Consider the following 24,025-nt stretch of genomic DNA (forward strand, 5'->3'; position numbering starts at 1 on the left):
GCTAAAAAAATATTCATGGTGTGTGGATGGGATGATGGACAAAAGGAGATAAAAAAATCAAATCAAATCTTGCATGACTTGAACTTCAAACTTAAAGATGATAAACTAGTTCTACCTCTTAAAACTATAAACCCTAAACTTAATTTTACTTAAATTAACTATTTTCACTAAAATTAATTATTTTCACTTAAATTAATACTTTTTTTAGAATGGACAACAATTTTTTTTTACAATGAATTGTTCAGAGTTTTTGGAAAACTCTTCTGCATACCAAAAGAGAACAAATAACTTAGGGGGTGTATTGAAACCATGATTTTGGAGGATTTGATGGGATTTAAGAAATTTGGAATTATGGTAGATTTTAGGAGAGTTGATATGATTTATGGTAAAATTCTATTAAATCCCACCTAAAACCATGAGATTTGGATTTCTGTATTTTTAACTAAACAAATCCTCTCAAATCCTCCAGAATCCAAAAAACTTATTAAAACCCAAATCCACATACTGTTTTGAATAACAGTGGATTTTAAAGTTGATTTTTAAATCATCAGTTCAATAACAGTGGATTTCATGAGACTTTTTAAAATCCATGATTGAATAACATAGGATTTGTAAATTTTACACAAATCACTTAAAATGTCAAGTTGAATACACCCCCCTTAGTTTTTGGAACCATAGAAAATTGTCCATCAAAAGAGTACCCATTAAACCTCTAAACCCTATGCATTAAACCCTAAACCATACTTAATTTCACTAAAATTGCAACCATGGTATAAGTTTAACAATTGAACCACATTTTACTATTAATTACATAAACCTATCAGAAATCATTTTTCATTATCATGTCTTAGCAATGTGGATGGTTGTTCTGTAAGAATCACTTATGGATGGTGAAATGTGTAACAAATATGGATAGTCACTTGTAGCTCTCAAAGATGACGCTAACTTATGTTGACAACTATTGATACAATTTAGTTTTACGTAAGTCCCTAAACACATAAACAATATATACATGTGTGCATCCACATCAACAATTTCACACAAAATATTATTTACATCGTTAAAATTAGAAAAGATTTGAATACATACCTTAAAATTAAGAGAAAATTTGAAATTTATACTAATTTTTTTTAAGTTTTTGAAATGTACTTTATGTATTGATCTAAATGACTATTTTGTCCTCAATTACAAAATAATTAAAACTAAATACAATATAACTAAATTAATTCAATTGAAGAAAATATTTTTAAAAACATAGTGTAAACTAGATATTCAGAATTTTGCTAAAATTTTTTTTTTAAATGATGAATTAATTTATTATACATATTAATTAATCAATGAATAAAAGATTAAATTAAGATAAAATAAATAAAATATGCCTGTAATTAATAATTAATTAAAAATTAAAAAGAGAAACACAAAATAATTAAATTAATTTATGTTAGAAAATAATTTTAAAAAATCACTGTTTATAAATTTAGATATTGAAAAAATTTAGATAATGATGAAGTAGTTTATTATGGAAAATATAATCAACAAAGAAAATTAAAATTCAGATAAAGAAATAAAAAGGTGGTTTTATAAAACAGAAACAATACAAAAAGACAAAATCACAGTTTAGACAAAATCATTATTCTATAAACATTAAAATAAAAAATTAATTAGATTTCTTCTTTTTCCATTTATGTTTAGTAAATTTTTTAGATAATATTAGTTTTAAAAAAATATGTCAACATTTAAAAAAATCGACTATGTTATAAATCCACTAGGCATAACATAAGTCAACTGTTTTAATATAAGTCGATGACAAAGATAATTAAGTCAACAGAAGTAAAAAAACAAAACGATTGTTCAAAAAGACGATATTATAAATAAATGGGGCATTCTCAAAAATGCCCCTTTTTCCATATCTCTTTTTAAAAATACCCCTTCATGTTGACCATTTTTAAAATTACCCCTCTTTATATACAAAATGACCAAATTACCCTTTTTGAGTGACAGCAAGAATGTACAGTCATCAAAATCGAAAATATTTTCCCGCCAAAAAAATTTCCCGCCAAAATTTTTTTTCCCGCCAAAATCAAAAATTTTTCCCGAAAAAATTATTTTTTCCCGCCAAAAAAAAAAATTTTCCCGCCAAAATCGAAAAATTTTCCCGCCAAAAATATTGAAATTTATACATTTTAAAAACCTTGTAAATGCTTTTAAAAAACTTTTAAAAGCGTTTACAAGGTTTTTAAAAAGTTTTTAAACACATTGTAAACGCTTTTAAAAACCTTGTAAATGCTTTTAAAAAGCTTGTAAATGCTTTAAAAGGTTTTTAAACACCTTGTAAACGCTTTTAAAAAGCATTTAAAAGGTGTTTAAAAACCTTTTAAAAATTTTATAAAAACTTTTACAAGGTTTTTAAAAATATTGTAAAAGGGTTTAGAAGGTGTTTAAAAACCTTTTAAAAATCCTTTGAAAAACCATTTGAAAACCTTTTAAAAACCTTTTAAAAACCTTTTAAAAACCTTTTAAAAATCTTGTAAAAGCGTTTACAAGTTGTTTAAAAAACCTTTTAAAACTCTTTAAAAAATCTTGTAAAAGCCTTTACAAGGTGTTTATAAGGCTTTTATAAGGTAGAAACCTTATAAAACCTTTTAAAAACCTTGTAAATTTTTTTTGGCGGGAAAAATTTTGGCGGGAAAATTTTTTTTTTCGAAATTTTTTATCAAAAGTTTTTTGACAAAAAAATTTTTGGCGGGAAAATTTTTTTGAAAAATTTTTGGCGGGAAAATATGTCGGAAATTTTTTGGCGGGAAAATTTTGTTTTTCTTTTTATTGAATAAAATAATTTCATCTAAGGGTAAAATGGTCATTAAAAATTAAAAGATGGCATAAATAAAAATGGCCAGAAAAGAGGGTATTTTTGAAAAGGGGTATATCAAAGGGGCATTTTTAACAAATTCTCTATAATCAACAATGATTAAAATAAGTCTAAAACATTGATATATATATATATATATATATATTATTTTAAATAATTTAAATCTAAATAATATCAAGAAAAAATATTTAAATTCTTTTTCTTTATTCAAAATTTTAAGATAAAAAATTGATTCATGTAATTATTATTTAAAATACAATAAATACATTTTTGTTATAATTTATATTTATTAATAATTTATTCCGAATTTAAAAATTTTAGAAAGTAATTTATTTTAAAATTTGAATTATTTTAAAATTTAAATTTAGTTTTTATTGTTTTTATTATTTTTATTTAATTGTTAAAATAATTTTTTAAGGGTATATCTGTCCATTTTCATTTCAAAATGTGTAGTTTTCAAATAACTATAATATTGAGTGTAATTTTTAAATTTCTTTAAAAATTTAGTATTTTCTTTAAAATGTCCCTTAAAATTATCTAAAAATTATACAAAATTATTGAGAGTTATCCGAAATATCCGAACATAAAATTGATTCTTGTCCATTCTGACAGTGATTTTATGTATCTGAATCATTCATATATCTGATTTATATTATCTGAATTATTTAAAATAAAAGTTTATGGTGTAATTTTTCTTTTTTTTTTGTTAAAAGGTTTTTATGGTGTAATTTTTCGATATCTAAAATATTTTAACTCGAGTTATGTATTCGTTATCCGAATATTTTAATCGAAAGGAACATACAATACACCAACTTAACAATTACAGTTTAGGCTTAGGGATTCTTCTCCAACGTAACAAGTACAGGTTTGTTTGGAATTTTTGCAATGCCCTAAACTTGCGCATTTGCAAGTGTTTGTTTACATACACATGATTCACCCAGATGTCATGTACAGTTGGTCCAAATTCTGAAGACATATGGTCATGCCTTCCCTTTATTTCTGTGATTAAATTATTTTTATTATTGTATATTCTGCAGCCGTATTTTAGGGGCATCATCTTTGTTACTTGTTTTCTCCTACCCACTTATATATGAAGAGGTTTACATTTTGGGTAATTTAAATCCATTTTGGGCTTCTCAAAGTTAGACAGTATATTTCTTCGCGGTCCCTTTTGATCGATTCTGTTTCGTAATTGCAGCCTCAAGCCTTTTTAGGTTTGACCATAAACTTCTTTTGTACTCTTTCTCAATCCAATATCTGTGTGATTTGCTCCAATAACTAATACTTTTATGGGTTTTGATGTTTGTACAGATTTGTGTCGAACAAATGGTTTGGTGCTATTATATTTAGTGAAATTGTACTTGGAAGAAGTTTTCAATAGATACTCTCTCTCTCTACCAACGAATGAGGATGAAGCTGTAGTATGAGGAACCTATATGTGAAGTATTGAAGTAGACTTGTGTAAGTGAAACAGGGGACATGGTCTTGCTTCTAAGTGGTCTCCTTCAGGATCGAAAGCTCAAGGAGCCATGGTGAGATAAGCTGAAACTTGACTCTTTTAGATTAGTTTCTGGTTTTGGTAAAAGGAGCTGCTGTTGTTTTGGGATCCATGTCTTTTTCTTCCAGGAAGTTCGTCTGTATATATATACTTACTCATTCAAACTGTGGATAGAGCAATGAGCAAAGCTTCTGGCCAAACGAGAGGCTTTACTTTTGGCTTGATAGTTGATTAACGTAATAATACCATATTTATTTGTAACGTAATAGTTGATAAAGTCATCTCTAAAGAATTCCAATGAACATGCGTATCAGATAGACCATGATGGTCATGTCGATCATATACCAACACAAGAAAAATGATACATGTTCTGAACTCTCTTGGCCCCTTACGGTTAAAGAACACTTATAAACTATGAAGAAGACAAGACTACACAGACTCAACCAACAACATAGTTAATTATCGAAAAGACTAAAATAATACATTTAGATGCAGAAAATACAGACTTTCTTAGATCTCATCTTCCGTACCCTTCCAAAATCGTGTGAGTAACATACATAAGTATCAACGAATTTCTTAAATTGGGAACACAAATGGCAGATGATGCTTCCATTGAAACATGCATAAAACCCCCAATCCCTGGAGTATTGAGTGAGAAATCCAGCAAGGGTAGGTCCAGGCTTAGGTACTGCACCACTTGTCCCATGGAAGGCCTTGATTCTGGCACCACATTTGTGCAGAGCAACCCAAGTTTCAAAACCATCTCAACTTCCTCTGGGAAGGATTCTCCTCCCAATCTTGGATCTCTTGCCCCGAGTAAAGAAGCATGTTGCCAGCATTCACAAACCCACTTGATCAGATATTGCTTTTCCACCGGTAACTCAGGTTCTACAGGTCGCCTTCCACAAGCTACTTCAAGAAGGAAAGCACCAAAGGCGTACACATCAGTTTTTGTAGAAGCTCCCATTGTTATTATTAGCTCAGGTGCCATGTAACCTATGGTACCCACAACAGCTGTTGCAGATAAGTTGGCTTTGGGGTCATAAAACCTGGCCATACCAAAATCTCCTAACCTTCCATTATACTCAGAATCCAACATGACATTAGAAGCTTTTATATCTCGGTGCAAAACAGGTGGACTGGCTCCTGTATGCAAGTAATTGAGAGCCAAGGCAATGTCCTTAAGAATAGAAATCCTTTGCAACCATGAAGGAGATGGGTTTTGGTTATGAAACAAGTACTGGTCAAGACTGCCGTTGGGCATGTACTCGGAGACCAGCAGTAATTCACCCTTTCTCCGGCAATACCCGAGAAGAGGAACCAAATGTCGATGTTGTAAACTTCCCATAGTTACAACTTCTGCCACAAACTGTTTCATTCCTTGTTCTGCATCGTGTGACAGTCTTTTCACAGCTATATACCTGCTTAGGGGCAGAGTTCCTTTGTACACTTCTCCAAACCCACCTTTCCCAACAAGAACATCTTTGCCAAACCCATTTGTTGCTTTGTACAGAGACTTGTAGGAAAATCGGTGTGGGCCGTATTCCTTTTCCCACGATTCTCTCACTTCTGCATACTTGTTTCTCCTGTACCAATAAACTCCTACGAGAACCATCACCACAGGGATCACCAATAAGACGACCAGGCCAATATGAATATGCAGTGGAGATAATTTATTATTTTCGTCTCTAGGAAGTGGAGACTGTTCATCTCTTGGAAGAGGAGCTTGTGGGAGTTTAGTGAGGTCCAGAGACTGGATTAATTTTTTGCTTTTACTAAAACTCCACCCAAGTATATACTGGTTACTTGTCAATCTCCCTGTTGATGCAGAGAACCCAACATACATTTTTATCTTGAAAAATGTCTGACAGATTGATGGCTCTTGAAATAAGAGGTCGATTTGGTTTCTGGATTTCTATAGGGGCCAGAGAAACATTTAGCAACGATCCATCATAATCCACCCAGACCTGGATAGGCTCCCCACTCAGGAGATTTATGCTTACATTCATCCCCAATGCACTGGAAAAGTAAGACGGGAGAGCAGATTCAACAGATATCGGGTTGTTCACATCAATCCCAACATGAGCCTTTTCTAGCTCACTAAACTCTACTGTCTCAACAGTATCGAGCTCAATGGCTAGCAGGTGAGAAGAGGAAGATGCCCAGGTACTGAGTTGAGTATGCATGAGAGAGATTCATGGAAGGAGATACAACAAAGGCAATCCCATGGCCACCATCCATCAGCTCCGAACTTAGGAGGCACCAACGCACACACAAAATGTGTATAAAATGAGAGTGACGAAGATGGATTAAAATCAAATGGCTCTTGAAGAAAGCATGACCTAGTTTGCAACTCTGTAGTATTTGTCAAGTGCAAAATTCCACCAGGAAGGATCCTGGCAAGCCCATCAACAAAAAGATTTGCTTGGTTGAAGCCATTGTAGACAAAACTGGATTCTTGTTGACATGACAAAGCAAGTCAGATGAATGCAGGAGACGATCAAAACCAAATCTAGTCTGCAAGCCATTCCTATTGAAAGAGAGAGTCTGATAATTTCATGGATAAATTTGTTCTCGCCAGTAAGAAGCAATCTCTGGAGCTGTAAAAAATGGTCTACTCATAAGTCAAAAAAAAAAAAAGTCAAACGTTCAACATTCCAAGTCCTCCACATTAACATATTCCTCCTAAGGAATTACACTAGTCAGCATAAATATAATATAATAGGCATCACACATTTGACTCGACGGTAATATAATCAAATAATAACAATGACAACCACCATATAATCATTGCAATAATCTAATCCATCATGAGAATTAAATACTGCAGGAAAGACTCTGTACTCTGGTTAATCCCAAGGTCAACCGAAGCAAAGTACTTCCCTCTTGTAGGAGTATTTCATGCTACTCCCGATGGAATCTCAAATGTCTTGGGATGTAAGCTGGTTTCTACTAGCACATTCAGAAAGAGAAAGCATTCTTTAGTCTTAGTATATTCATATATACTATGTGCCACAAACTTTGGAGTATAATTTTTTCAATCCAATTAAGTTTATATGTAGCTGACCAAGTCATCTCTGAAGGATTCCAATTAACTCATACATACTAAGGATTCCAATTCCAATTAAGTTTTTTCAATCCAATTTTAACATCTAACAAAAATAAGCGAAGCGATATCTTCCAGAATTGGAGCTGAGATATTTGAAATCACTCCGTCGCCGGAAGAAGAGAGACGGGACAGCTCCGCCCGGAATTCTAACGTTTATGGGACGGACACACACACTTTCGAAAACGTCAATAGAATTAATTTAAGTCATGATGGTCAAACGCACGAACCGGGTAAACCAATTTAAACCGAATTTGAGATCACTCACACTCACACTCAGCGTCTATGTCTGGCTCATGATGTAATATGGATGACAATAAACTTCATTATCTGCCACTGTTTGTCCTGGAGAGACTCGACTCGATGTCTTCAGGTTCAGAAACTACGTTTAGAGACTTCTTAGATTCCAATGGATGCTCAACCTCCTTTGAGTTGTTAGCTGAGGAAGAAGAAGCAGAAGGAGCTGACCAGTTTCTTGAAGTAAATGAGACGTTAAGCGAGGCTGCATCAACCACTACAGGAGTAAACGAACCGATTCCAATCGTGTATGGTGAAAAATCTGGCAATGGTAGATTCCCGGCCAAGCAAAGAACCACTTGTCCCATTGCTGGTCTAGATTCCGGCACGATGTTTGTACATATCAACCCCAACTTCATAACCAACTCAACTTCCTCCGGTACAAACTCTTCTCCCAATCTTGGATCTTTAGCATCAAGCAAAGAATCTTTCTTCCAGCATTCACAAACCCATTTGATCAGAAAACGTTTCTCAACTTGCACCTCGAATTCAACAGGTTTCCTCCCACATGCTACTTCGAGCATGAAAACACCAAAGGCATACACATCGGTTACAGTGGAAGCTCCCATTGTTATCAGCTCAGGAGCCATGTATCCTACAGTGCCAACCGCTGCTGTTGTGGCAGCATTGCTTCCATGGTCATGAAACCTAGCCATACCAAAGTCTCCTAACCTACCATTCAATTCAGCATCTAACATAACATTGGAGGCTTTGATATCTCGGTGCAAAACAACTTGTTCAGCTTCTCTATGGAGATAGAAGAGAGCTGATGCTATACCCCTCACAATCACAAGTCTTTGAGACCAAGAAAGAACCGGAGTTTGCTCATCAAACAAGTGCTGGTCGAGACTACCGTTAGGCATGTACTCAGAGACAAGTAAAAGCTCGCCTTTTCTCCTGCAATACCCGACAAGTGGAACAAGGTTCCTGTGTTTCAGACTTTTCATACTCACGACTTCAGCCACAAATTGCTTCATCCCTTCCTCGCCATCATGGGATACTCTCTTCACAGCTACAGTTCTGTTCATAGAGAGATCTCCTCTGTGCACTTCACCAAAACCACCTCTTCCAAGAAACCTATCCTTGTGGAACCCTTTTGTTGCAATGTATAAAGATTTGTAAGAGAACCTGTCTGTACCATATTTCTTCTCCCATGGCTCACTTACTTCCGCATATTTCTTCTTCCTGTGGTAATAAACTCCCGCAAGAACAACCATTAGTATGATAGCAACTCCAACGGGCAGAGCGATGATCAGAACATATGGTGTCTTATGCTTAACTCTAGGCGAAGGAACTAGAGGAATTTTTGAGATGTCAAGTAGCTTCAATGATTCCATGCTTGTGCTGAAGCTCCACCCAAGAAGATAATGGTAACTGATTGCTGTCCCTGTTGCTGCAGAGAACCCAACAAACAATCTTCTACTCTGGAATAGTTCTAAGAGATTGATAGATCGTGACAAAAGAGGCAAACTTGGCTTCTCAGCTTCAAGAGGCGCCACGGAAACAGTAAGTAGAGTTCCTTGGTAATCAATCCAGACCTGTATAGGGCTCCCACTCGAGAGGTTTATGCTCACATTCTTCTGTTCTGACTTGGAAAAATAAGAAGCTGGTGCTGACTCGACTGAAATGGGGTTGTTGACATCAATCCCAACGTGGTTATTGTTCGTCTCAAGAAAATCTGTGTTTCTAACGGTGTCGAGCTCAACAGCAAACAGGTGAAAAGAAGGAGATCCATGTGTTGAGGCGTTGAAAACCCCCATGTACCGAGTTGGTTGCGCCCGTGTGAAATCCACAGAAGGAGATATCACAAAGGTAATGCCGTGGCCGCCTTCAAAGCCCGGTTTAGGCACCAGAGCACACACGAAATGTGTTGAAAACGAGAGTGGTTTAGAGGATCTGAAGACGATTGGCTTCTTGATGAAAGCATGACCCATTTGATGCTGCGAGTCTTTGGCAAGCTGGAGTAATCCATTGGGAAGCAATGTAGCAGAACCGTCAAGAGAAAGATTTGCTTGACCAAAGCTGTTGAAGACAAAACTGGTAGCTGTTGATGAAGTTGACAAAGAGATGAGATGAAAAGAGGAGATCAACCAGATTAGAAGCAATCCATTAGACATTGCTGCTGGTGAAAACAGAGAGCTTACTTTAGCTGCAGAGATACTGGAAGTAATTATGACTACAACAATTACAGAGTGTATCTATATCTTTATTGGCAATACAAACGAACAGTAACAGCTAGATAATATTATAGAAATCATCATAACTTCACGTGTTTAATGTTCAAAATCCAAATTTAACAAAACTAATCCAAATTTAGTCCAAAGAAACAAATGAAAGTGCTAGAAGAGTACTAAGCAAAGAGAAACTTTATTATATTAATCATTCATTCATGACACGTGTCTTGGATTTAGTACCCATAATCTTTCACCGGATTTTCCTCATATTGCAGCAGCTACTTATATAATTTCTTATGGTGCTTAGTAAGAAAACAAATACTTAAAAAATATAACAGATCAGAAGCAATCCACAAGTTAATTAAGAGTTCATCCTTCTCTGATCAAACTTCGCTGGCTGCAGATAAAAGGATGTGAACTTATTTTAATGATAATCACAGCCTACCAGCATCATATGCATTTACTTTTCATTGGCATTACTCTTAACAGTATTGTAAAATTTATATAAATCAAGAAATGCTTCACAGTATTAAATATTCCAATCCCAACATCAGCCGGAAACAAATGAAACTACTACACGCTGTACCCACATAGAAAAATTCGTTAAATGAATCGCATCTTTCTTTACATGATATTTTATATTATAGTAAGGGAAAGAAGTACTCAAAAAGTCGAAAGTAAAAGATATCAAAGCTTACGGAGATCATCAACCAGATCAGAAGCAATCCATTAGACATTGCTGCTAGTGAAACAGAGAGCTTCGTTTAGCTGCAGAGGTAATGGAACTATGGAAGTAATTATGATTCCAATAATTACAGAGTGTACTAGCGTTCGCATCTCATATCTTTATTAGTGTTACAAACTGGACAGTAACAACTAGATAATATTATATAAATCATCATAACTTCACGTGACTGATTATAAAAGTGACTGATTTACGCCTTGATTTACGCAAATTGTTGTATTTGATGCCCTCAAATGTGCGTTTGTAGTTTCCTTTTATCATAGTCGTTTGTCAAGCGTAAAAGGTCTAGCTGATGAACCTATCATGCAGATTTGTAATACATATTTTTACCTATATAAAAAAAAGACACTGTTTTCTTCTCAAGATCAGTTTCTTGTCAAGACAACTTTTGTTCTTGTCAGTGAGAAACAAAACAGTGGAGCGACCACGAGGTATATGATAGAGGTTGGTAAGTTGGCAACCATCCAATAGCTATGGAGTTCATAGAATCTATAATTCCAATTTCCAAATCCGTGCTATTTTTAGCTGCCGGTTTTTCGTGCCATCAATAAACTAGTACAGTATACTCCCTCTGTCTCACAAAGATTGATATTTTGAGATATATTTTTGTCCCACAAAAATTGATGTTTTGCAAACTTCAAGAAGTAATCATTTAAAATATTAAAATTTTTGAATTGTTATTGGTTTATATTTTCTCTCTCTACCAAAAAGTAATTATAAATTAATTAACAAATAAAAACTAAAAATTTTCTTAATATGTGTGAAAGTCTCAAAACATCAATCTTCATGAGACAGAGGGAGTATGTTTTTTGTTTTCCTTTGTTTTTTTTTCTGTCAAAGATAAATAAGAGGTTTTGACTCTAGAAAAGAGAAATAACAAAATGGCTATTACCAAAATTTTAGTTTGGAAAAAGGCAATTTTGACTAAATTCCCTTTTATCTTCTCAAAGAATTATTTATTTACTAGTATTAGACCCGTACCTTGTACGGGAAAAAGCTTAGACATAAGAATCAAGTGCATCTCCCAAAACCTCTCATCACTTTTGCATCTACACCATTGTGCTTTGCATGTATGTAGCAGTTAATTTTCCACCTTCAAGAGATCAACGTAGATACACAAATAGTATAGCAAAGTAAAAAAAAAAACAAAAATCGCTACGCATATTAAGAAATGAAAATATTGTAATGCAAATTACAGTTAAATTTAGGTTTATCATGATCAGTTAATTCTAGTAGGCATTTAAATAACACAGAATTAATTACATTACCAAACTCACCAATTCTTGTTCCGGTACATGAAAAAAACATCATGTTTAGTTGACGCACCTGCTAGAAAAACCATAAATTAAGCTGATGTAATTGCTTTTTTTTTGTTGACGAAGTTTGCGTGAGTTTGTTACCGTAAAAAAGTTTGAGCGTTTGTCAATTACTTCAGATTCCTTACGCCTCCGTCTTTTTTTCTAGGGAATTTGCACTCAATAACCAACAAAAAAAACTATAATTAACCCACTAACTATTCTAACCATGTATAACTATACTCTATAAAAACTATAATATATACTATATTACCCTTGCCCTTACTATTTCCTTCCACCCTCTTCCACCACCATCCCCACCCCCTACCACCACCTTCCCCACCCCCTAAAACCACCATCTCTATCTCCTACCACCACCTCTTTACCACCATCACCACTAGGGTTCCCAATGTGCTTCTAGGGTTTAGATTTCCTCCAGCCAAACCTCCGGCCACCGCTACCCCCGGCCTCCGGCCACCGGCCGCCGGCCAACAGTTCCGGCGAACTTTTCCGGCAAACTTTTCCGGCGAACAATCCCGGCAAACTTTTCCGGCTACTCCGGCAAGCCACCGCCGGAGTACCACCTCCGACCAACCACCGCCGGCCAACCACCACCGGCCAGTCACCTCCGGCCAGCCACCTCCGGCCAGCCACCTCCGGCCAGCCACCTCCGGCCAGCTACCGCCGACCAGCTACTTCCGGCCAGCTACCTCCGGCCAGCCACCGCCGGCCAACCACCGCCGGGCAACTATCTCCGGCCAGCCACCACTGTCCTCCACCACCATTGGTAATTTTCCACTGCCCTCATCTTAATCTTCTAATTTTTTTAAATATAGTGTTATTTACTACTATAGTTTTTTTGTTTTGGTTACTGACCTAATTCACCCTTTTTTCTACCCGATATGAGGAAAGCAAGCATCTATGATATCATCTTATTGGATGAATTTAATATCTATTGTGAAAATCATTGAGAGCCTTTTGTTTTGCAGAAAAAAAAAAGAAACAAAGATGGTGTGTCGATGGTTGGTAAAAAAATAGAATGATCTGGATGATTATTAAGTTTTTTATAATTTTACAGTGGTTTTATTTTGAAATTGCAGAGATAGTGGAAGAGTGGGAGGACAGTTACTGAAGAAAATCAGGTCTTTTTCTAACGTTTTGCATTTTTGTTGTATTATTTTTTAGTTATTTTTTAAAAATATGATGTGGCTTAATCTTATTGGACAGGTTACTTGTGATTTATAGGATAAAGGATACGAACCGATCGTCCTTCCTTTACAAAAAAACCCCTAATAATGGTTGCGCTAATGGCGGTGAGAAAGCTTCCACCAGAACTAGAAGAAGAGATACTGGTTCGAGTCCCACCTCGATCTCTCGTTCGCTTCAGATCCGTTTGCAAAGGATGGGACACTCTTTTCAACAATAAGAGATTCGTCGACAGAAACTTTGCCTGCGGTCGCCCAGAAATCTTGTTAAAGACGCATTCCCATATTTATTCGATAAGCTTCGATCTCAACAACGACGACCCATCTATAAAGATTAGTGATTTATGTTTTGATTTACGCGGTCCCCGTTATGATCTCAAGGGGACCTGCGATGGTTACTTGTTCTTGCGCAACTCTGATCATGGAGCCGTGGTTCGAAACCCGTTATTTAATCGGACTGAACGGATTGACCCGGATGCTGGGCGTCCACGTAGCAGCAGTCCGAGCATGGGTTACGATGGTAGTAGCACCGAAAAGAGTTACAAGATTATTGGGAGTTGCAAGTTTCTTGGGACTATGACTAAGATGTTTGATGAAGTTATTACGAAGTTGGATGTCTTCAAATTTGCAACCAATGCATGGAACGTTACATATGATACCAGTCAACGTTCTAATACTTATCGCGAAACAATAGTAGATGAATGTAATGGCAGGGTCTCCCTGAATGGAAATTTGTACTGGACAGCTTATAAAGGTCATCAGTATTTCATCCGAATGCTCGATTTTTCGGAAGAGGTAGTAAAGACCTTTTGTACTCTACCGTTTAAGGGAACACATAGTAGTTCACATACTCGTGGCCTCGCGATTTACAAGGGAGATCGGCTTTCTGTGTTACAACAATGCGCTGGAGGAAGAGAGGTTAAGATTTGGGTGACAGAGAAGAAAATTGGCAATGGGGAGGACGTGGTGTGGATTAAGTTCATGACTATCTCAATACCTAATTTCCCCATGGTTTGCAACAACACTTCTTCATGTTTCTTCGTCTATGGAAAGACCTTCGCTGTGTGTTTTCTTGCCAAGAAACCTAAACAAGCTTGGGTCTATATTGTGAGGGGAGATCTGTGCAAAAAGTTTAAGATAGATGAAATGGCATCTAAGCAGTTTAAATCCTGTGTCTATCTTCCTAGTTTGATCCCCATGAATTTCTCTGAAGGTACTGAACCAAGAAGAAATGTTTTACAAGTTTGATTTACATTGTCGTCGCTTTCTTGTTTTATATATATGATTTACCTTCATGTACGTAGTTTTGCTTTGTTATATATTTCTTTTTCTTCTTCTTTTGGAGCCTTTCTCATTGGTTTGAAAGGATACTATATATATCATTCGTACAAAATATTAAAAGTTGAACTCAAGATATATGGAACCACAATTTGTTTGGCCTAATTCGGTTAATTAATAGAGGATTTTTCTTAAAATCTGGTTGTGAGCCTGAGAAGATATACAAATTCGTTTCTCTGTCAGTGATTCCTGTTTATATAGTATAGCTTACAGAGAAGAAGGTTATAAAATCCCTGTTGAAGACGAAACTGGTATCTTTTGATGAAGTTGAGAAAAAGATATAAGATGAAAAGAGGAGATCAGCAACCAGAACAGAAGCAATCCATTAGACATTGCTGCTGATGAAAACAGAGAGCTTCGTCTAGCTGCATAAATAATGGAAGTAATTAATTATGACTACAACAAGTACAGAGTGTACTAGCATCTGCATCTATATCTTTATTGGCTTTACAAACTGGACAGTAACAGATAGATAACATCATAACTTCACGTGGTTAATGTTCAAAATTCAAATTTAACAAAACTAATCCACATTTAGTCCAAAGTAACAAATTAAAGTGCTAGAAAGTACTAAAACAAAGAGAAAAAATTATTATATTAATCATTCATTCATGACAGGTGTCTTGGATTTAGTACCCATAATCTTTCACCGGATTTTCCTCAGCAGCTACTTATATAATTTCTTTTGGTGCTTAGTAAGAAAACAAATACTTAAAAAACATACACAAGTTAAGAGTCTATCCTTCTCTGATCAAACTTCGCTGGCTGCAGAAAACAGGATGTGAACTTATTTTAATAGTATTGGTAATCACAGCCTACCAGCATCATTAGCATTTACTTTTCATTGGCAGTTTTGTTAAATTTATATATATCAAGAACTATTTCACGGTGTTAAATATTCAAATCTCAACATCAGCCAGAAACAAATGAAACTGCTACACGCTGTATAGCCCACATAACAAAAAATCCATTGAAGGAATCGCATCTTTACATGATATTTTATTATAGTAAGTGAAGAAGTACTCCTAAAGTCGAAAGTAAAAGAAATCAAAGCTTAGGGAAAGCCAAGCACCCACTTTTTATAGAATATTGAAGTAGGTAAACAGAATCAAGCTTAGGCAAGGCAAACAGAGAAAATGCAGTCTTAACGTTTAAGTTTTCTCCTACCATCTTTAACCTTCTTAGGGAAATAGAATACTCAACTCCATAGAACTCCCAGATTGTCCTCTGGGAAACATCCTAATTATTTATATGGTTCTTACATGTATTAACACCTTTCTTGGTGTAACTAGCAGAAACAACGTTCATGCAAAATGGACTCCAAACAATGTGATCAGAATAATACAAACAAAATAACAAACCACATTTCTCACATTAGTTTACTTAAGTCCATATCCTATAATTTAATGCTCATACAGAATTGCATCTGAAACATCTATAGTACTGATGAGTCTCTTTCTGCAAGCTCCATCTGTTTCAGTCTGTAGCCTGTATATAATGGAGAAATTCTTCATCAAGACACAATTCTTCGACCGAGATCTCCATCTGATCTGTTTGCCTCTACCGTGGCAGGTGAAACCGCTAGGTCTAGTTCCAGAGTTCTTATACCTGACCGCAGGCAGACAAAACCGCAGGTCTGCAACTCCGGTGGACCAGATCCAGCCGGCCAGGTTTTTTTCCATCCCTATTTTGTGTTCATTGCTAACAATAAAATTTGTCAACACTTGAGGTCTGCAAATCTGGTGTTCGGTAGACCAGATTATACCGACCAAGTTTTTGTCTACAACTATCAAACTTGTTCACACTACAGGTCTCTAGATCCGGTGGACCAGATCCAACCGACCAGGTTTTTGTCCACTACTATAATGTCCTTCTCTCTCTCTTCAGTGGACCATATATGTTCGGTCATGTGTTTTGTTTCCATTGCTAACAAAAAAACTTGTCCACACTGTAGGTCTGCAGATACGGTGGACCACATCTAGTAGCCAAGGTTTTTTTGTCCATCACCATTATGTTCTTCGTCTTTTGAGTGGACCATAGCCAAAATTTAGTATGAAGATTCGTGTCCACTACTAACAGAAAACAATGTCCACACTGCATATCTGCAATTCCGGGAGACTAGATACAACAACCAAAGTTTTTGCTCACCACATTGTTGCAGACTGTGAATAACATCTTTACAAACAATTAAGGCCAATCTTGATTTATTTTCAAAACTTTAATTGTAAATGTTAATAATCAATGATTTAATGAAAATGTATTTTCGTCTTTTTCATATATGACACAAAATTGAAAATGACAGTTTTGAAAATGAAAATTAAAAATGGCATTTTCCACAAGTTTTGTTTGGAAAGTGGCAAATCAAATTCCCTTTTAAGTTTACACAGAATCGCATCTGAAACATGATAAAATTGACATAAACAAACAATAGCCAGTAAACAGTACCCCAAATAATAATAGAACATAAAAGACAAAAGAATTGATGATCACATGTCTCAGACTAGCTACATATATTCTTAGAACCTTTAGAAATCGACAAGTTATGGTAAAAATATGAGGAAATCACCTATATAAGAAGTTAAATGCGGTCTTTAACAGTTTCAAGAAGAAGTCTCTAAACTTTACCTGTCATGGGATGGATGAATGGATCAACAATGTCACGAACTTGATGAAGCTCTCTTGTGATCCCACTCAGCTCCACAGATGAAACTGGCCTCAATTTAACTATTCAAGAAAACCAGTGGAATTTAATGTGATTAGTTAGACAATCCAGCAAAAAACGAGCATGAACAAACCACGAAATTCATAGCAATGACAATAGCAACAAAACCTGAACTCCACGACTTGTAAATGGAACCAAAGCTTGAACAAAATGGGATATATACTTACTTGAAACAGGATTCAGAGAAGTCGGAGATTACTCAATTATATATCGGGCATTAAACCATCACACTGAAACCAACCCTCCCCAGACTCTGGTATTCAAGCCGAGGACCAAAACATTGGTTTCTGTTAACCTGGGGCTTGTCGTATATTGTTTATAGAGAAGTAACAGAATGAGATCAAAGTAGCAGACAGAGTGAAGAACAACTTGTAAACATCTGTACAAAAGCCTCTTATTACTGGAAAATGCAATAAATTAATGTAAAATGAGAAATGGAGATATGAAACATCAAAATTTACAAAGCTTAACAACACTTCTACAAAAGACTCCAAATACTACTTTTCAATGGTGGATGTCTTTGTCAAATATCAAAAAATAAATAGACTTCACAAGTGAAGCAAAATGGTATGCATGCCAAACCAAAGTTCTCAAAGTTTACCGTCCATGGCCATGGACAATTGAGTGAGTAACAAATGTAGAGTCGTTGGCCGAGGAAGAAGAGTAAAAAGTCTTGGTAGTTGGGGAGACAGGGAAGGGGTTTGATCCGATAATCAGTGGGGTAAAGGACCCGATACCAGGAGAACTTGGAGAGATATCAGGCAGCTTTAAGCTTCGGTTTAAGTATTGCACAACTTCTTCCATAGAAGGTCTTAGTTCTGGCACACCATTTGTGCAAAGCAACCCTAGTTTCAGTACCATTTCAACTTCCTCAGCTGAGATTTCACCTCTCAATCTTGGATCTCTAGCTCCGAGCAAAGACGCCATTTTCCAACATTCACATACCCACTTAACTATATACCATCTTTCAGCTGGCAACCCAGGTTCCACAGGTCTCCTCCCACATGTTACTTCAAGTAAAAAAGCACCAAATCCATACACATCAGTGGCAGTGCAAGCTCCCATTGTAGCAAGCTCTGGTGCCATGTAGCCAATGGTTCCTACAGCAGCAGTTGTAGCAGGGTCTCTCCCATGATCATGAAACCTTGCCATACCAAAGTCCCCTAACCTTCCATTAAGTTCAGCATCTAACAGAATGTTAGAAGCCTTGATATCTCGGTGGAGAACAACTTGGGGAGCCCCTGTATGCATGTAATTAAGAGCTGAAGCTATATCCTTGATGATTACAAGTCTTTGATGCCATGAAAAGGGTGGTTTTCCGTCATTGAATAAGTATTGGTCAAGACTACCATTAGGCATGTATTCAGATACCAGAAGTAACTCACCTTTTCTTCTACAATACCCAATAAGTGGAACCATATTCTTGTGCTTCAAGTTACCCATACTGACGATTTCAGCCACAAACTGTTTCATCCCTTCCTCTGCATCGTGGGACACTCTTTTCACTGCTATTTGTTCTTTGGAAGGCAGAGTTCCTTTGTACACTTCTCCAAAACCTCCTTTTCCAAGAAGTCCATCCTTGTTAAACCCTTTCGTTGCATTGTACAGAGCTTTATAAGAAAAACGGTGTGGACCATATTCTTTTTCCCATTCTTCTCTTACTTCTGCATATTTCCTTCTCCTGTAGATATAAGCTGCTCCAAGAGCCAAAAACACTATAGTAGCCAGTAACATGACCAGAATAATAAGCAGCGCTGATGGTCTCTTATTTTTAGCTCTATGACGAGGAACTCGAGGGAGTTTACTGACATCCAAGGGCTGTAATGACATCATGTTTCTGCTAAAACTCCATCCGAGTATGTATTGGTAGCTGATCAATGTCCCTGTTGCTCCAGAGAACCCAAGAAAGAACTTTCTGTCTGGAAATGTTTCTGAAAGGTTGATGGATCTTGACAAAAGAGGCTGGCTTGGCTTCTGAATTTTAAGAGGAGCCAGAGAAACATTAAGTACACTTCCTCCGTAGTCCACCCAAACTTGAACAGGATCAACACTCAGAAGTTGTATGCTTTTGTTCTCCCCATCTATCTCGGAAAAGTAAGCAGCCGGAGTAGAAGCAATAGACATAAGGCTATTGACATCAATTCCAATATGATTGGCATCAATGTCATCAAACTCAGCGCTGAGAGCAGTGTCTAGCTCAACAGCAACTAGGTGAGAAGAAGGGGATCCTTGAGTTGAGATGTTAAAAAGTCCCAAGAACTGTGTTGCGTCTGCCTGTGTGAGATCCATGGAGGCAGATAAAACAAAGGCAACACCGTGACCACCAATAAAACCGGGCTTAGGCACCAGTGCACACACAAAATGAGTTGAGAAAGAGAGAGATTCAGGTGTACTGAACTCAAAAGGCTTCTTGACGAAAGCATGACCCATTTTCTGTCCGGATCCGTCAGTCAACTGCAACTGTCCTTTGGGAAGAATTTTAGCAACACCGTCAGTATAAAGGTCTGCTTGGCTAAAGCCATTATAAATAAACCCATCCTCCTGTTGACTTGAGATGCAAATCAGATGAATACAGAAGAAGATCATCCAGATGAGATGCAATCCTTGAGCCATTTCTGACAAAACAGAGAATCTGACCATTCTGAACGAATCTTTTCTTCGACACCAATGGTGGATAATAATGTATCCAGCTTGCAAAACAAAGTCAGGTCAAAACCTCCCAGTATATAATATAAAGTCCCAATCTTTTTCATTGCCAAGTCCACAATAATTTCTTAACATTTTGTCTCTGAGAATTACAGAGTTGACTTGAGAAATTTTACGATGACACTCCTTAGTATATTCTTAGCCTCTGAAAGATTAAACTTATAAAGCCGGCTTTAATATTAAAAAAACCGAGACTTGTCAATCATTTCATGGTTTAAGAATATTCTTCTCCACTACTCCCCTATCATCAAGAACAGTGCCCACCATGCTGAAGTCAGAATCTCTAGCTACAAAAATATGTTTACTGGCTTTTTCAAATGTTTGACCTTTTCTTAACTCCTAGTTATTATATAAATAAATTTCTTTCAACTAGAGAAACAATTTCAAAGTCCAAGAAAACAAAACAAACAATTAACGAATTCAAAATGCACCCAAATTGATAAAATAAAATATTCATACCAAGTTGAATCCAAAGGCAAGTCCATCATCAAATCATCATGTTCAGTTGTTCACGCCAACACTTCCGCTAAGATATTAGTGAAAAAAACCCCATTCAAAAGCTGTAAACTTGGCTTGACGTACTCTTCTTTCTTCTGCATTTGAGAAAAAAAAAAAAAAAAAAAAAAAAAAAAAAAAAATCTCTTTGATTCACCAGATACGCACACTGAAATCGAGCAGATGGGAAACAAGTACAGTGTCGCCACGAGCCGCTCCCTCGCCCCCTCTGAATATGGAAGCTGCGACAATCATCTCGGTCGAGAGATTCTGCGACAGAGGAGGACAATGCTCTCGTCAAGGAATCTATCAATCGACTTCGGTGCTGAACTAAACAACGCTGTCTAGGGCTCCAATGTAAATTATTCATTTTATGGGGGACTACTATGCAAAATAACCAAAATATAGGGGTAAAATGTAATAACTTAAATAAATAGGACAGATTGACGAAAGTCTCACTTGGGTCTTCGAGGTATATATAATAGGATATTTTTTGGCCCAATGATAAAAACATAAAACTTTACTGAATGAATGTAAATCTCTCTATTTGTATAGTATTCTCTCCAATTCCCCATAACATTTAGATGCTTCGATGTGTAGCTGCAAAGTTCTAGACTATGTAGACAATAAAAAGGTGAATTCAGTGCAAAGATGAAAATTGTGCTCAATCAACATCCAAAATGGTTTATATAAAATAACTCGGGAGGTCTTGATTCATTTTGAAAGATTTGCACATGAAGCCACTTGGGCATGCATAAAGTGATAAAGATTTCCTTTTTAACAAAAATAAAATTAAATTAAATCTTCCGTTACAGCTTCGAATACGTAAACATATCGATGGAACTCAAAACATAGATTGAGAATGAAGTCGATAAAATGTTAATTTCCAAGTTGATTTTGTTTCGATTCTTCCTCTCCTTTCTTCTTCTTTCTCTTCTCGTCTCTATCGGAGTTCCTCTCTTCACTTTTCCGAAACCTGCCTTTCGTTGCCATATATAGAGATTTATAGGTAAAACGGCGTGGACAACCCCGTCTTCTTTTTCCCATTCTTCTTCTCTTACATTTGCGTATTTGCTTCTCTCACGTAGACATAATAAACTGCTCCAAGAGCCAAATACGTTATGATTGTTGGTAAAACGACTACCTGTACAAGCAAGGCCGTACCATGACCGCAAACAAATCCTGCCTTAGACACCAGTGCACACACAAATTTTGTTGAGAAAGAGAGTGATCGAGTTGAACTGAACTCACAAGGGTTCTTGAAAAAGGTATGACCACCCGTTTTCATTCTGGATCCATCGGTCAACTGCAACAATCCTTTGGCAACTCCGAGTTCTGTTTCCCCATTACCATTGTAGATAAACCCCCTCTCCTGTTGACTTGAGACGCAAATCAGATGAATACTGAAAATGATTAAGATCAGACGAGACACAGAGTCTGACTATTATGAAAGAAACTTTTGTCTTTTGCACCCAAATAAAAAACATATGGTCGATGAAATTTTCTCCTGCTGGTCAGGTCAAAAACCCTTTTCACTCTTTTACCAATGACAAATCCACCATAATTTCTTATAATTTCTTGTATACATTGAATTAGTCTGAGAGCAATGAAAACATCTTATATCTGAGCATTACAGAGTTGACTTAGGAAATTTCTTGTATACACCAGAAAACAATGAGATCGCCCATTCACAAATTCTAAGCCATCACATATTTTGAACATTAACATCTCCTAAAATAATAAATTAAAGCTAGCTATAATAATAAAAAAAACAACTGAGAATATTCCCTGGTTTAAGAATATTCTCCAGGGAATAACATCCTACTATCATCAAGAACAAGCCCCACCATGCCAAATTCAGAATCTATCCCTATATAAGTAAAATAGAAGTACAAAATTGACTATGGGTCAGGTCAATTAAGTGGAAATAATCCGAAATTGAAAAAACGGATACGGGTGAGAAAAATCCGAAATATAGAGATGGATCACCCGTTTACAAGGAAATATTCTAAACTGAAAATCATATTTCACCAACCTTGAATGTCTAACAACCCGAAATTAAACGGTTTCTTAAATTTAAAGAAAAACATTTACTATCCGAATAATTAAGGAAAACATTTAAGGAAAACAAATCTTCATCGGTTGTTAGACATTCCAAAAACTCATCGAATATTTACTATCCGAATAATTATATTTCCTATAATGTAGGCAACTATCAAGCTTTATCTAATTCTAATCAATCGTAATTACATTTAAATCTATCATATCTTTATCAAATATCTTTATAAAAAATTGGCAAGCATGAATTCTAGCTCACATGGGTTTTTTTTGACTCAACATCATGTACAATAGGAGATATACATAAAAATAGAACATGTATCAAAACACTTGGCAAGCATAAATTCCAACTGATATTATATTTTGCTATGTAATTTTTAATATTTTTTTCCTTGGCTTTTTTTTGGCTTTGACCAACTAAAGTCATGTATTAAACACATTTTTTATTTTTCTACATGTTTTGCCAAAACAAAAAAAAAACAGTATTCCAATGGCAATCACTTATTAATCATAATATTTTCTATTGTTCATATTGAAATTTGAAAACTACCTCATTTAAAGTAAAAAAATTACCACATTTGGATTACATAATATATAGGCTTTGTAATATTACTTTAGCAACAAACAATGACCAAATATATGTTATAACACTACATTATTATAAAATGATCCGAAAATATAAATTGATATATTTTTTGTATTCAAAATTCTACTGTATTATAATCCTATATTATAAGGATTTACAATATTTATAATATCTTAAAAATTTACTTCTCAACATCATATTTTTGAAAAGTTTATCAAATCTAACAACAGGATTTAGAATATAGGATTCTCTTTTATCAAAATTCATAGGTTGGTTTGCGAAACTCACAATAATACGGTAGAGCGGGTTAAGATTGATATTTTTATGAATGCAATTTTTTACGGGTTGGTCCATCAAAATATAGTTGTGACTGTATTTTTTAGAAATGCATATTTTAATGCATACAATCTTTTAGTGGGTTGGTCCGTTAAAATATACACTCTGAGTGTGTATTTCTTACATATATATACGGGTTGTTTCGTAAAAAAGTACAAACATTGTGATTTTCTATTTTTTACACAATGTAATTTTTTTATGGATTGGTTTCGTCAAATATAAAATGTAAATGTGTATTATTATAAGTGTATATTTTCAAAGCATATGTTATGAGTGTGTGTTTTTACAAATGCAATTTTCTATAATATTTTATGTATATTCTAATTTCTACTACAAATCATATTAAATAGATGAATATTCCTCCGCGCTGTAGCGCAGGTCCGATCCTAGTAGTTAAATATATTTTGCTACATTTTTCAGATGAATTATACTAAATAAAATTAGGAGCTATAAGCTTCTTAAGGTGTCCACATAGGATTTTAAACAACCAATAGTGATTAGCCATCTCAGTAATTAACAATTTTTTAAATTTCTAGAATTTCCTATATTAAAAATTATTTGAAAGAACCTATCAGGATTTGACATGTCATTTATT

General features: G+C 35.4%; 3 protein-coding genes, 1 long non-coding RNA gene and 1 pseudogene across 6 annotated transcripts; 1 reads left to right on the forward strand and 4 right to left on the reverse strand.

The window, feature by feature from the left end:
- Positions 1-4,884: 4,884 nt before the first annotated feature.
- Positions 4,885-6,925, reverse strand: LOC104715284 (putative L-type lectin-domain containing receptor kinase I.4). The gene has a single exon (XM_019230262.2). The coding sequence runs from the start codon at positions 6,211-6,213 to the stop codon at positions 4,885-4,887; it is 1,329 nt and encodes a 442-aa protein (XP_019085807.2). The 5' UTR covers positions 6,214-6,925.
- A 501-nt stretch (positions 6,926-7,426) lies between these two features.
- On the reverse strand, positions 7,427-10,754 carry LOC104711001 (putative L-type lectin-domain containing receptor kinase I.5). Its single transcript, XM_087467462.1, has one exon. It carries the CDS (start codon positions 9,885-9,887, stop codon positions 7,800-7,802), a length of 2,088 nt encoding a protein of 695 aa, XP_087323588.1. The 5' UTR covers positions 9,888-10,754; the 3' UTR covers positions 7,427-7,799.
- A 2,487-nt stretch (positions 10,755-13,241) lies between these two features.
- On the forward strand, positions 13,242-14,490 carry LOC104715285 (putative F-box protein At1g58090 pseudogene; annotated as a pseudogene).
- A 3,139-nt stretch (positions 14,491-17,629) lies between these two features.
- LOC104711002 (putative L-type lectin-domain containing receptor kinase I.6) lies at positions 17,630-20,749 on the reverse strand. Of its 3 annotated transcripts, none has more exons than XM_087467464.1 (2): positions 20,415-20,749; positions 17,630-20,196 (listed from the first exon to the last, which is right to left on the reverse strand). In XM_087467464.1, the coding sequence occupies exon 2, from the start codon at positions 19,887-19,889 to the stop codon at positions 17,847-17,849; it is 2,043 nt and encodes a 680-aa protein (XP_087323590.1). In that variant the 5' UTR covers positions 19,890-20,196; positions 20,415-20,749; the 3' UTR covers positions 17,630-17,846. The 3 variants fall into 3 exon arrangements, with proteins under 3 accessions (XP_087323590.1, XP_010425972.1, XP_087323589.1); XM_010427670.3 differs by having other exon boundaries at positions 17,630-19,939; positions 20,415-20,593; XM_087467463.1 differs by having other exon boundaries at positions 17,630-20,242; positions 20,415-20,590.
- A 475-nt stretch (positions 20,750-21,224) lies between these two features.
- Positions 21,225-22,295, reverse strand: LOC147938328 (uncharacterized). Its single transcript, XR_015565507.1, has 2 exons — positions 21,702-22,295; positions 21,225-21,594 (listed from the first exon to the last, which is right to left on the reverse strand). It is a non-coding gene; the product is annotated as an uncharacterized LOC147938328 (long non-coding RNA).
- Positions 22,296-24,025: the final 1,730 nt, after the last annotated feature.

Source organism: Camelina sativa, chromosome 9 (genome assembly GCF_030686135.1).
Source record: "Camelina sativa cultivar CO46 ecotype springtype chromosome 9, ASM3068613v1".
Taxonomy (NCBI): Eukaryota; Viridiplantae; Streptophyta; class Magnoliopsida; order Brassicales; family Brassicaceae; genus Camelina; species Camelina sativa.

Excerpts from the sequence above, each read along its gene's own strand:
- LOC104715284 (XM_019230262.2), bottom strand. The coding sequence starts at position 6,213 with ATGTATGTTGGGTTCTCTGCATCAACAGGGAGATTGACAAGTAACCAG.
- LOC104711001 (XM_087467462.1), bottom strand. The coding sequence starts at position 9,887 with ATGTCTAATGGATTGCTTCTAATCTGGTTGATCTCCTCTTTTCATCTC.
- LOC104711002 (XM_087467464.1), bottom strand. The coding sequence starts at position 19,889 with ATGGTCAGATTCTCTGTTTTGTCAGAAATGGCTCAAGGATTGCATCTC.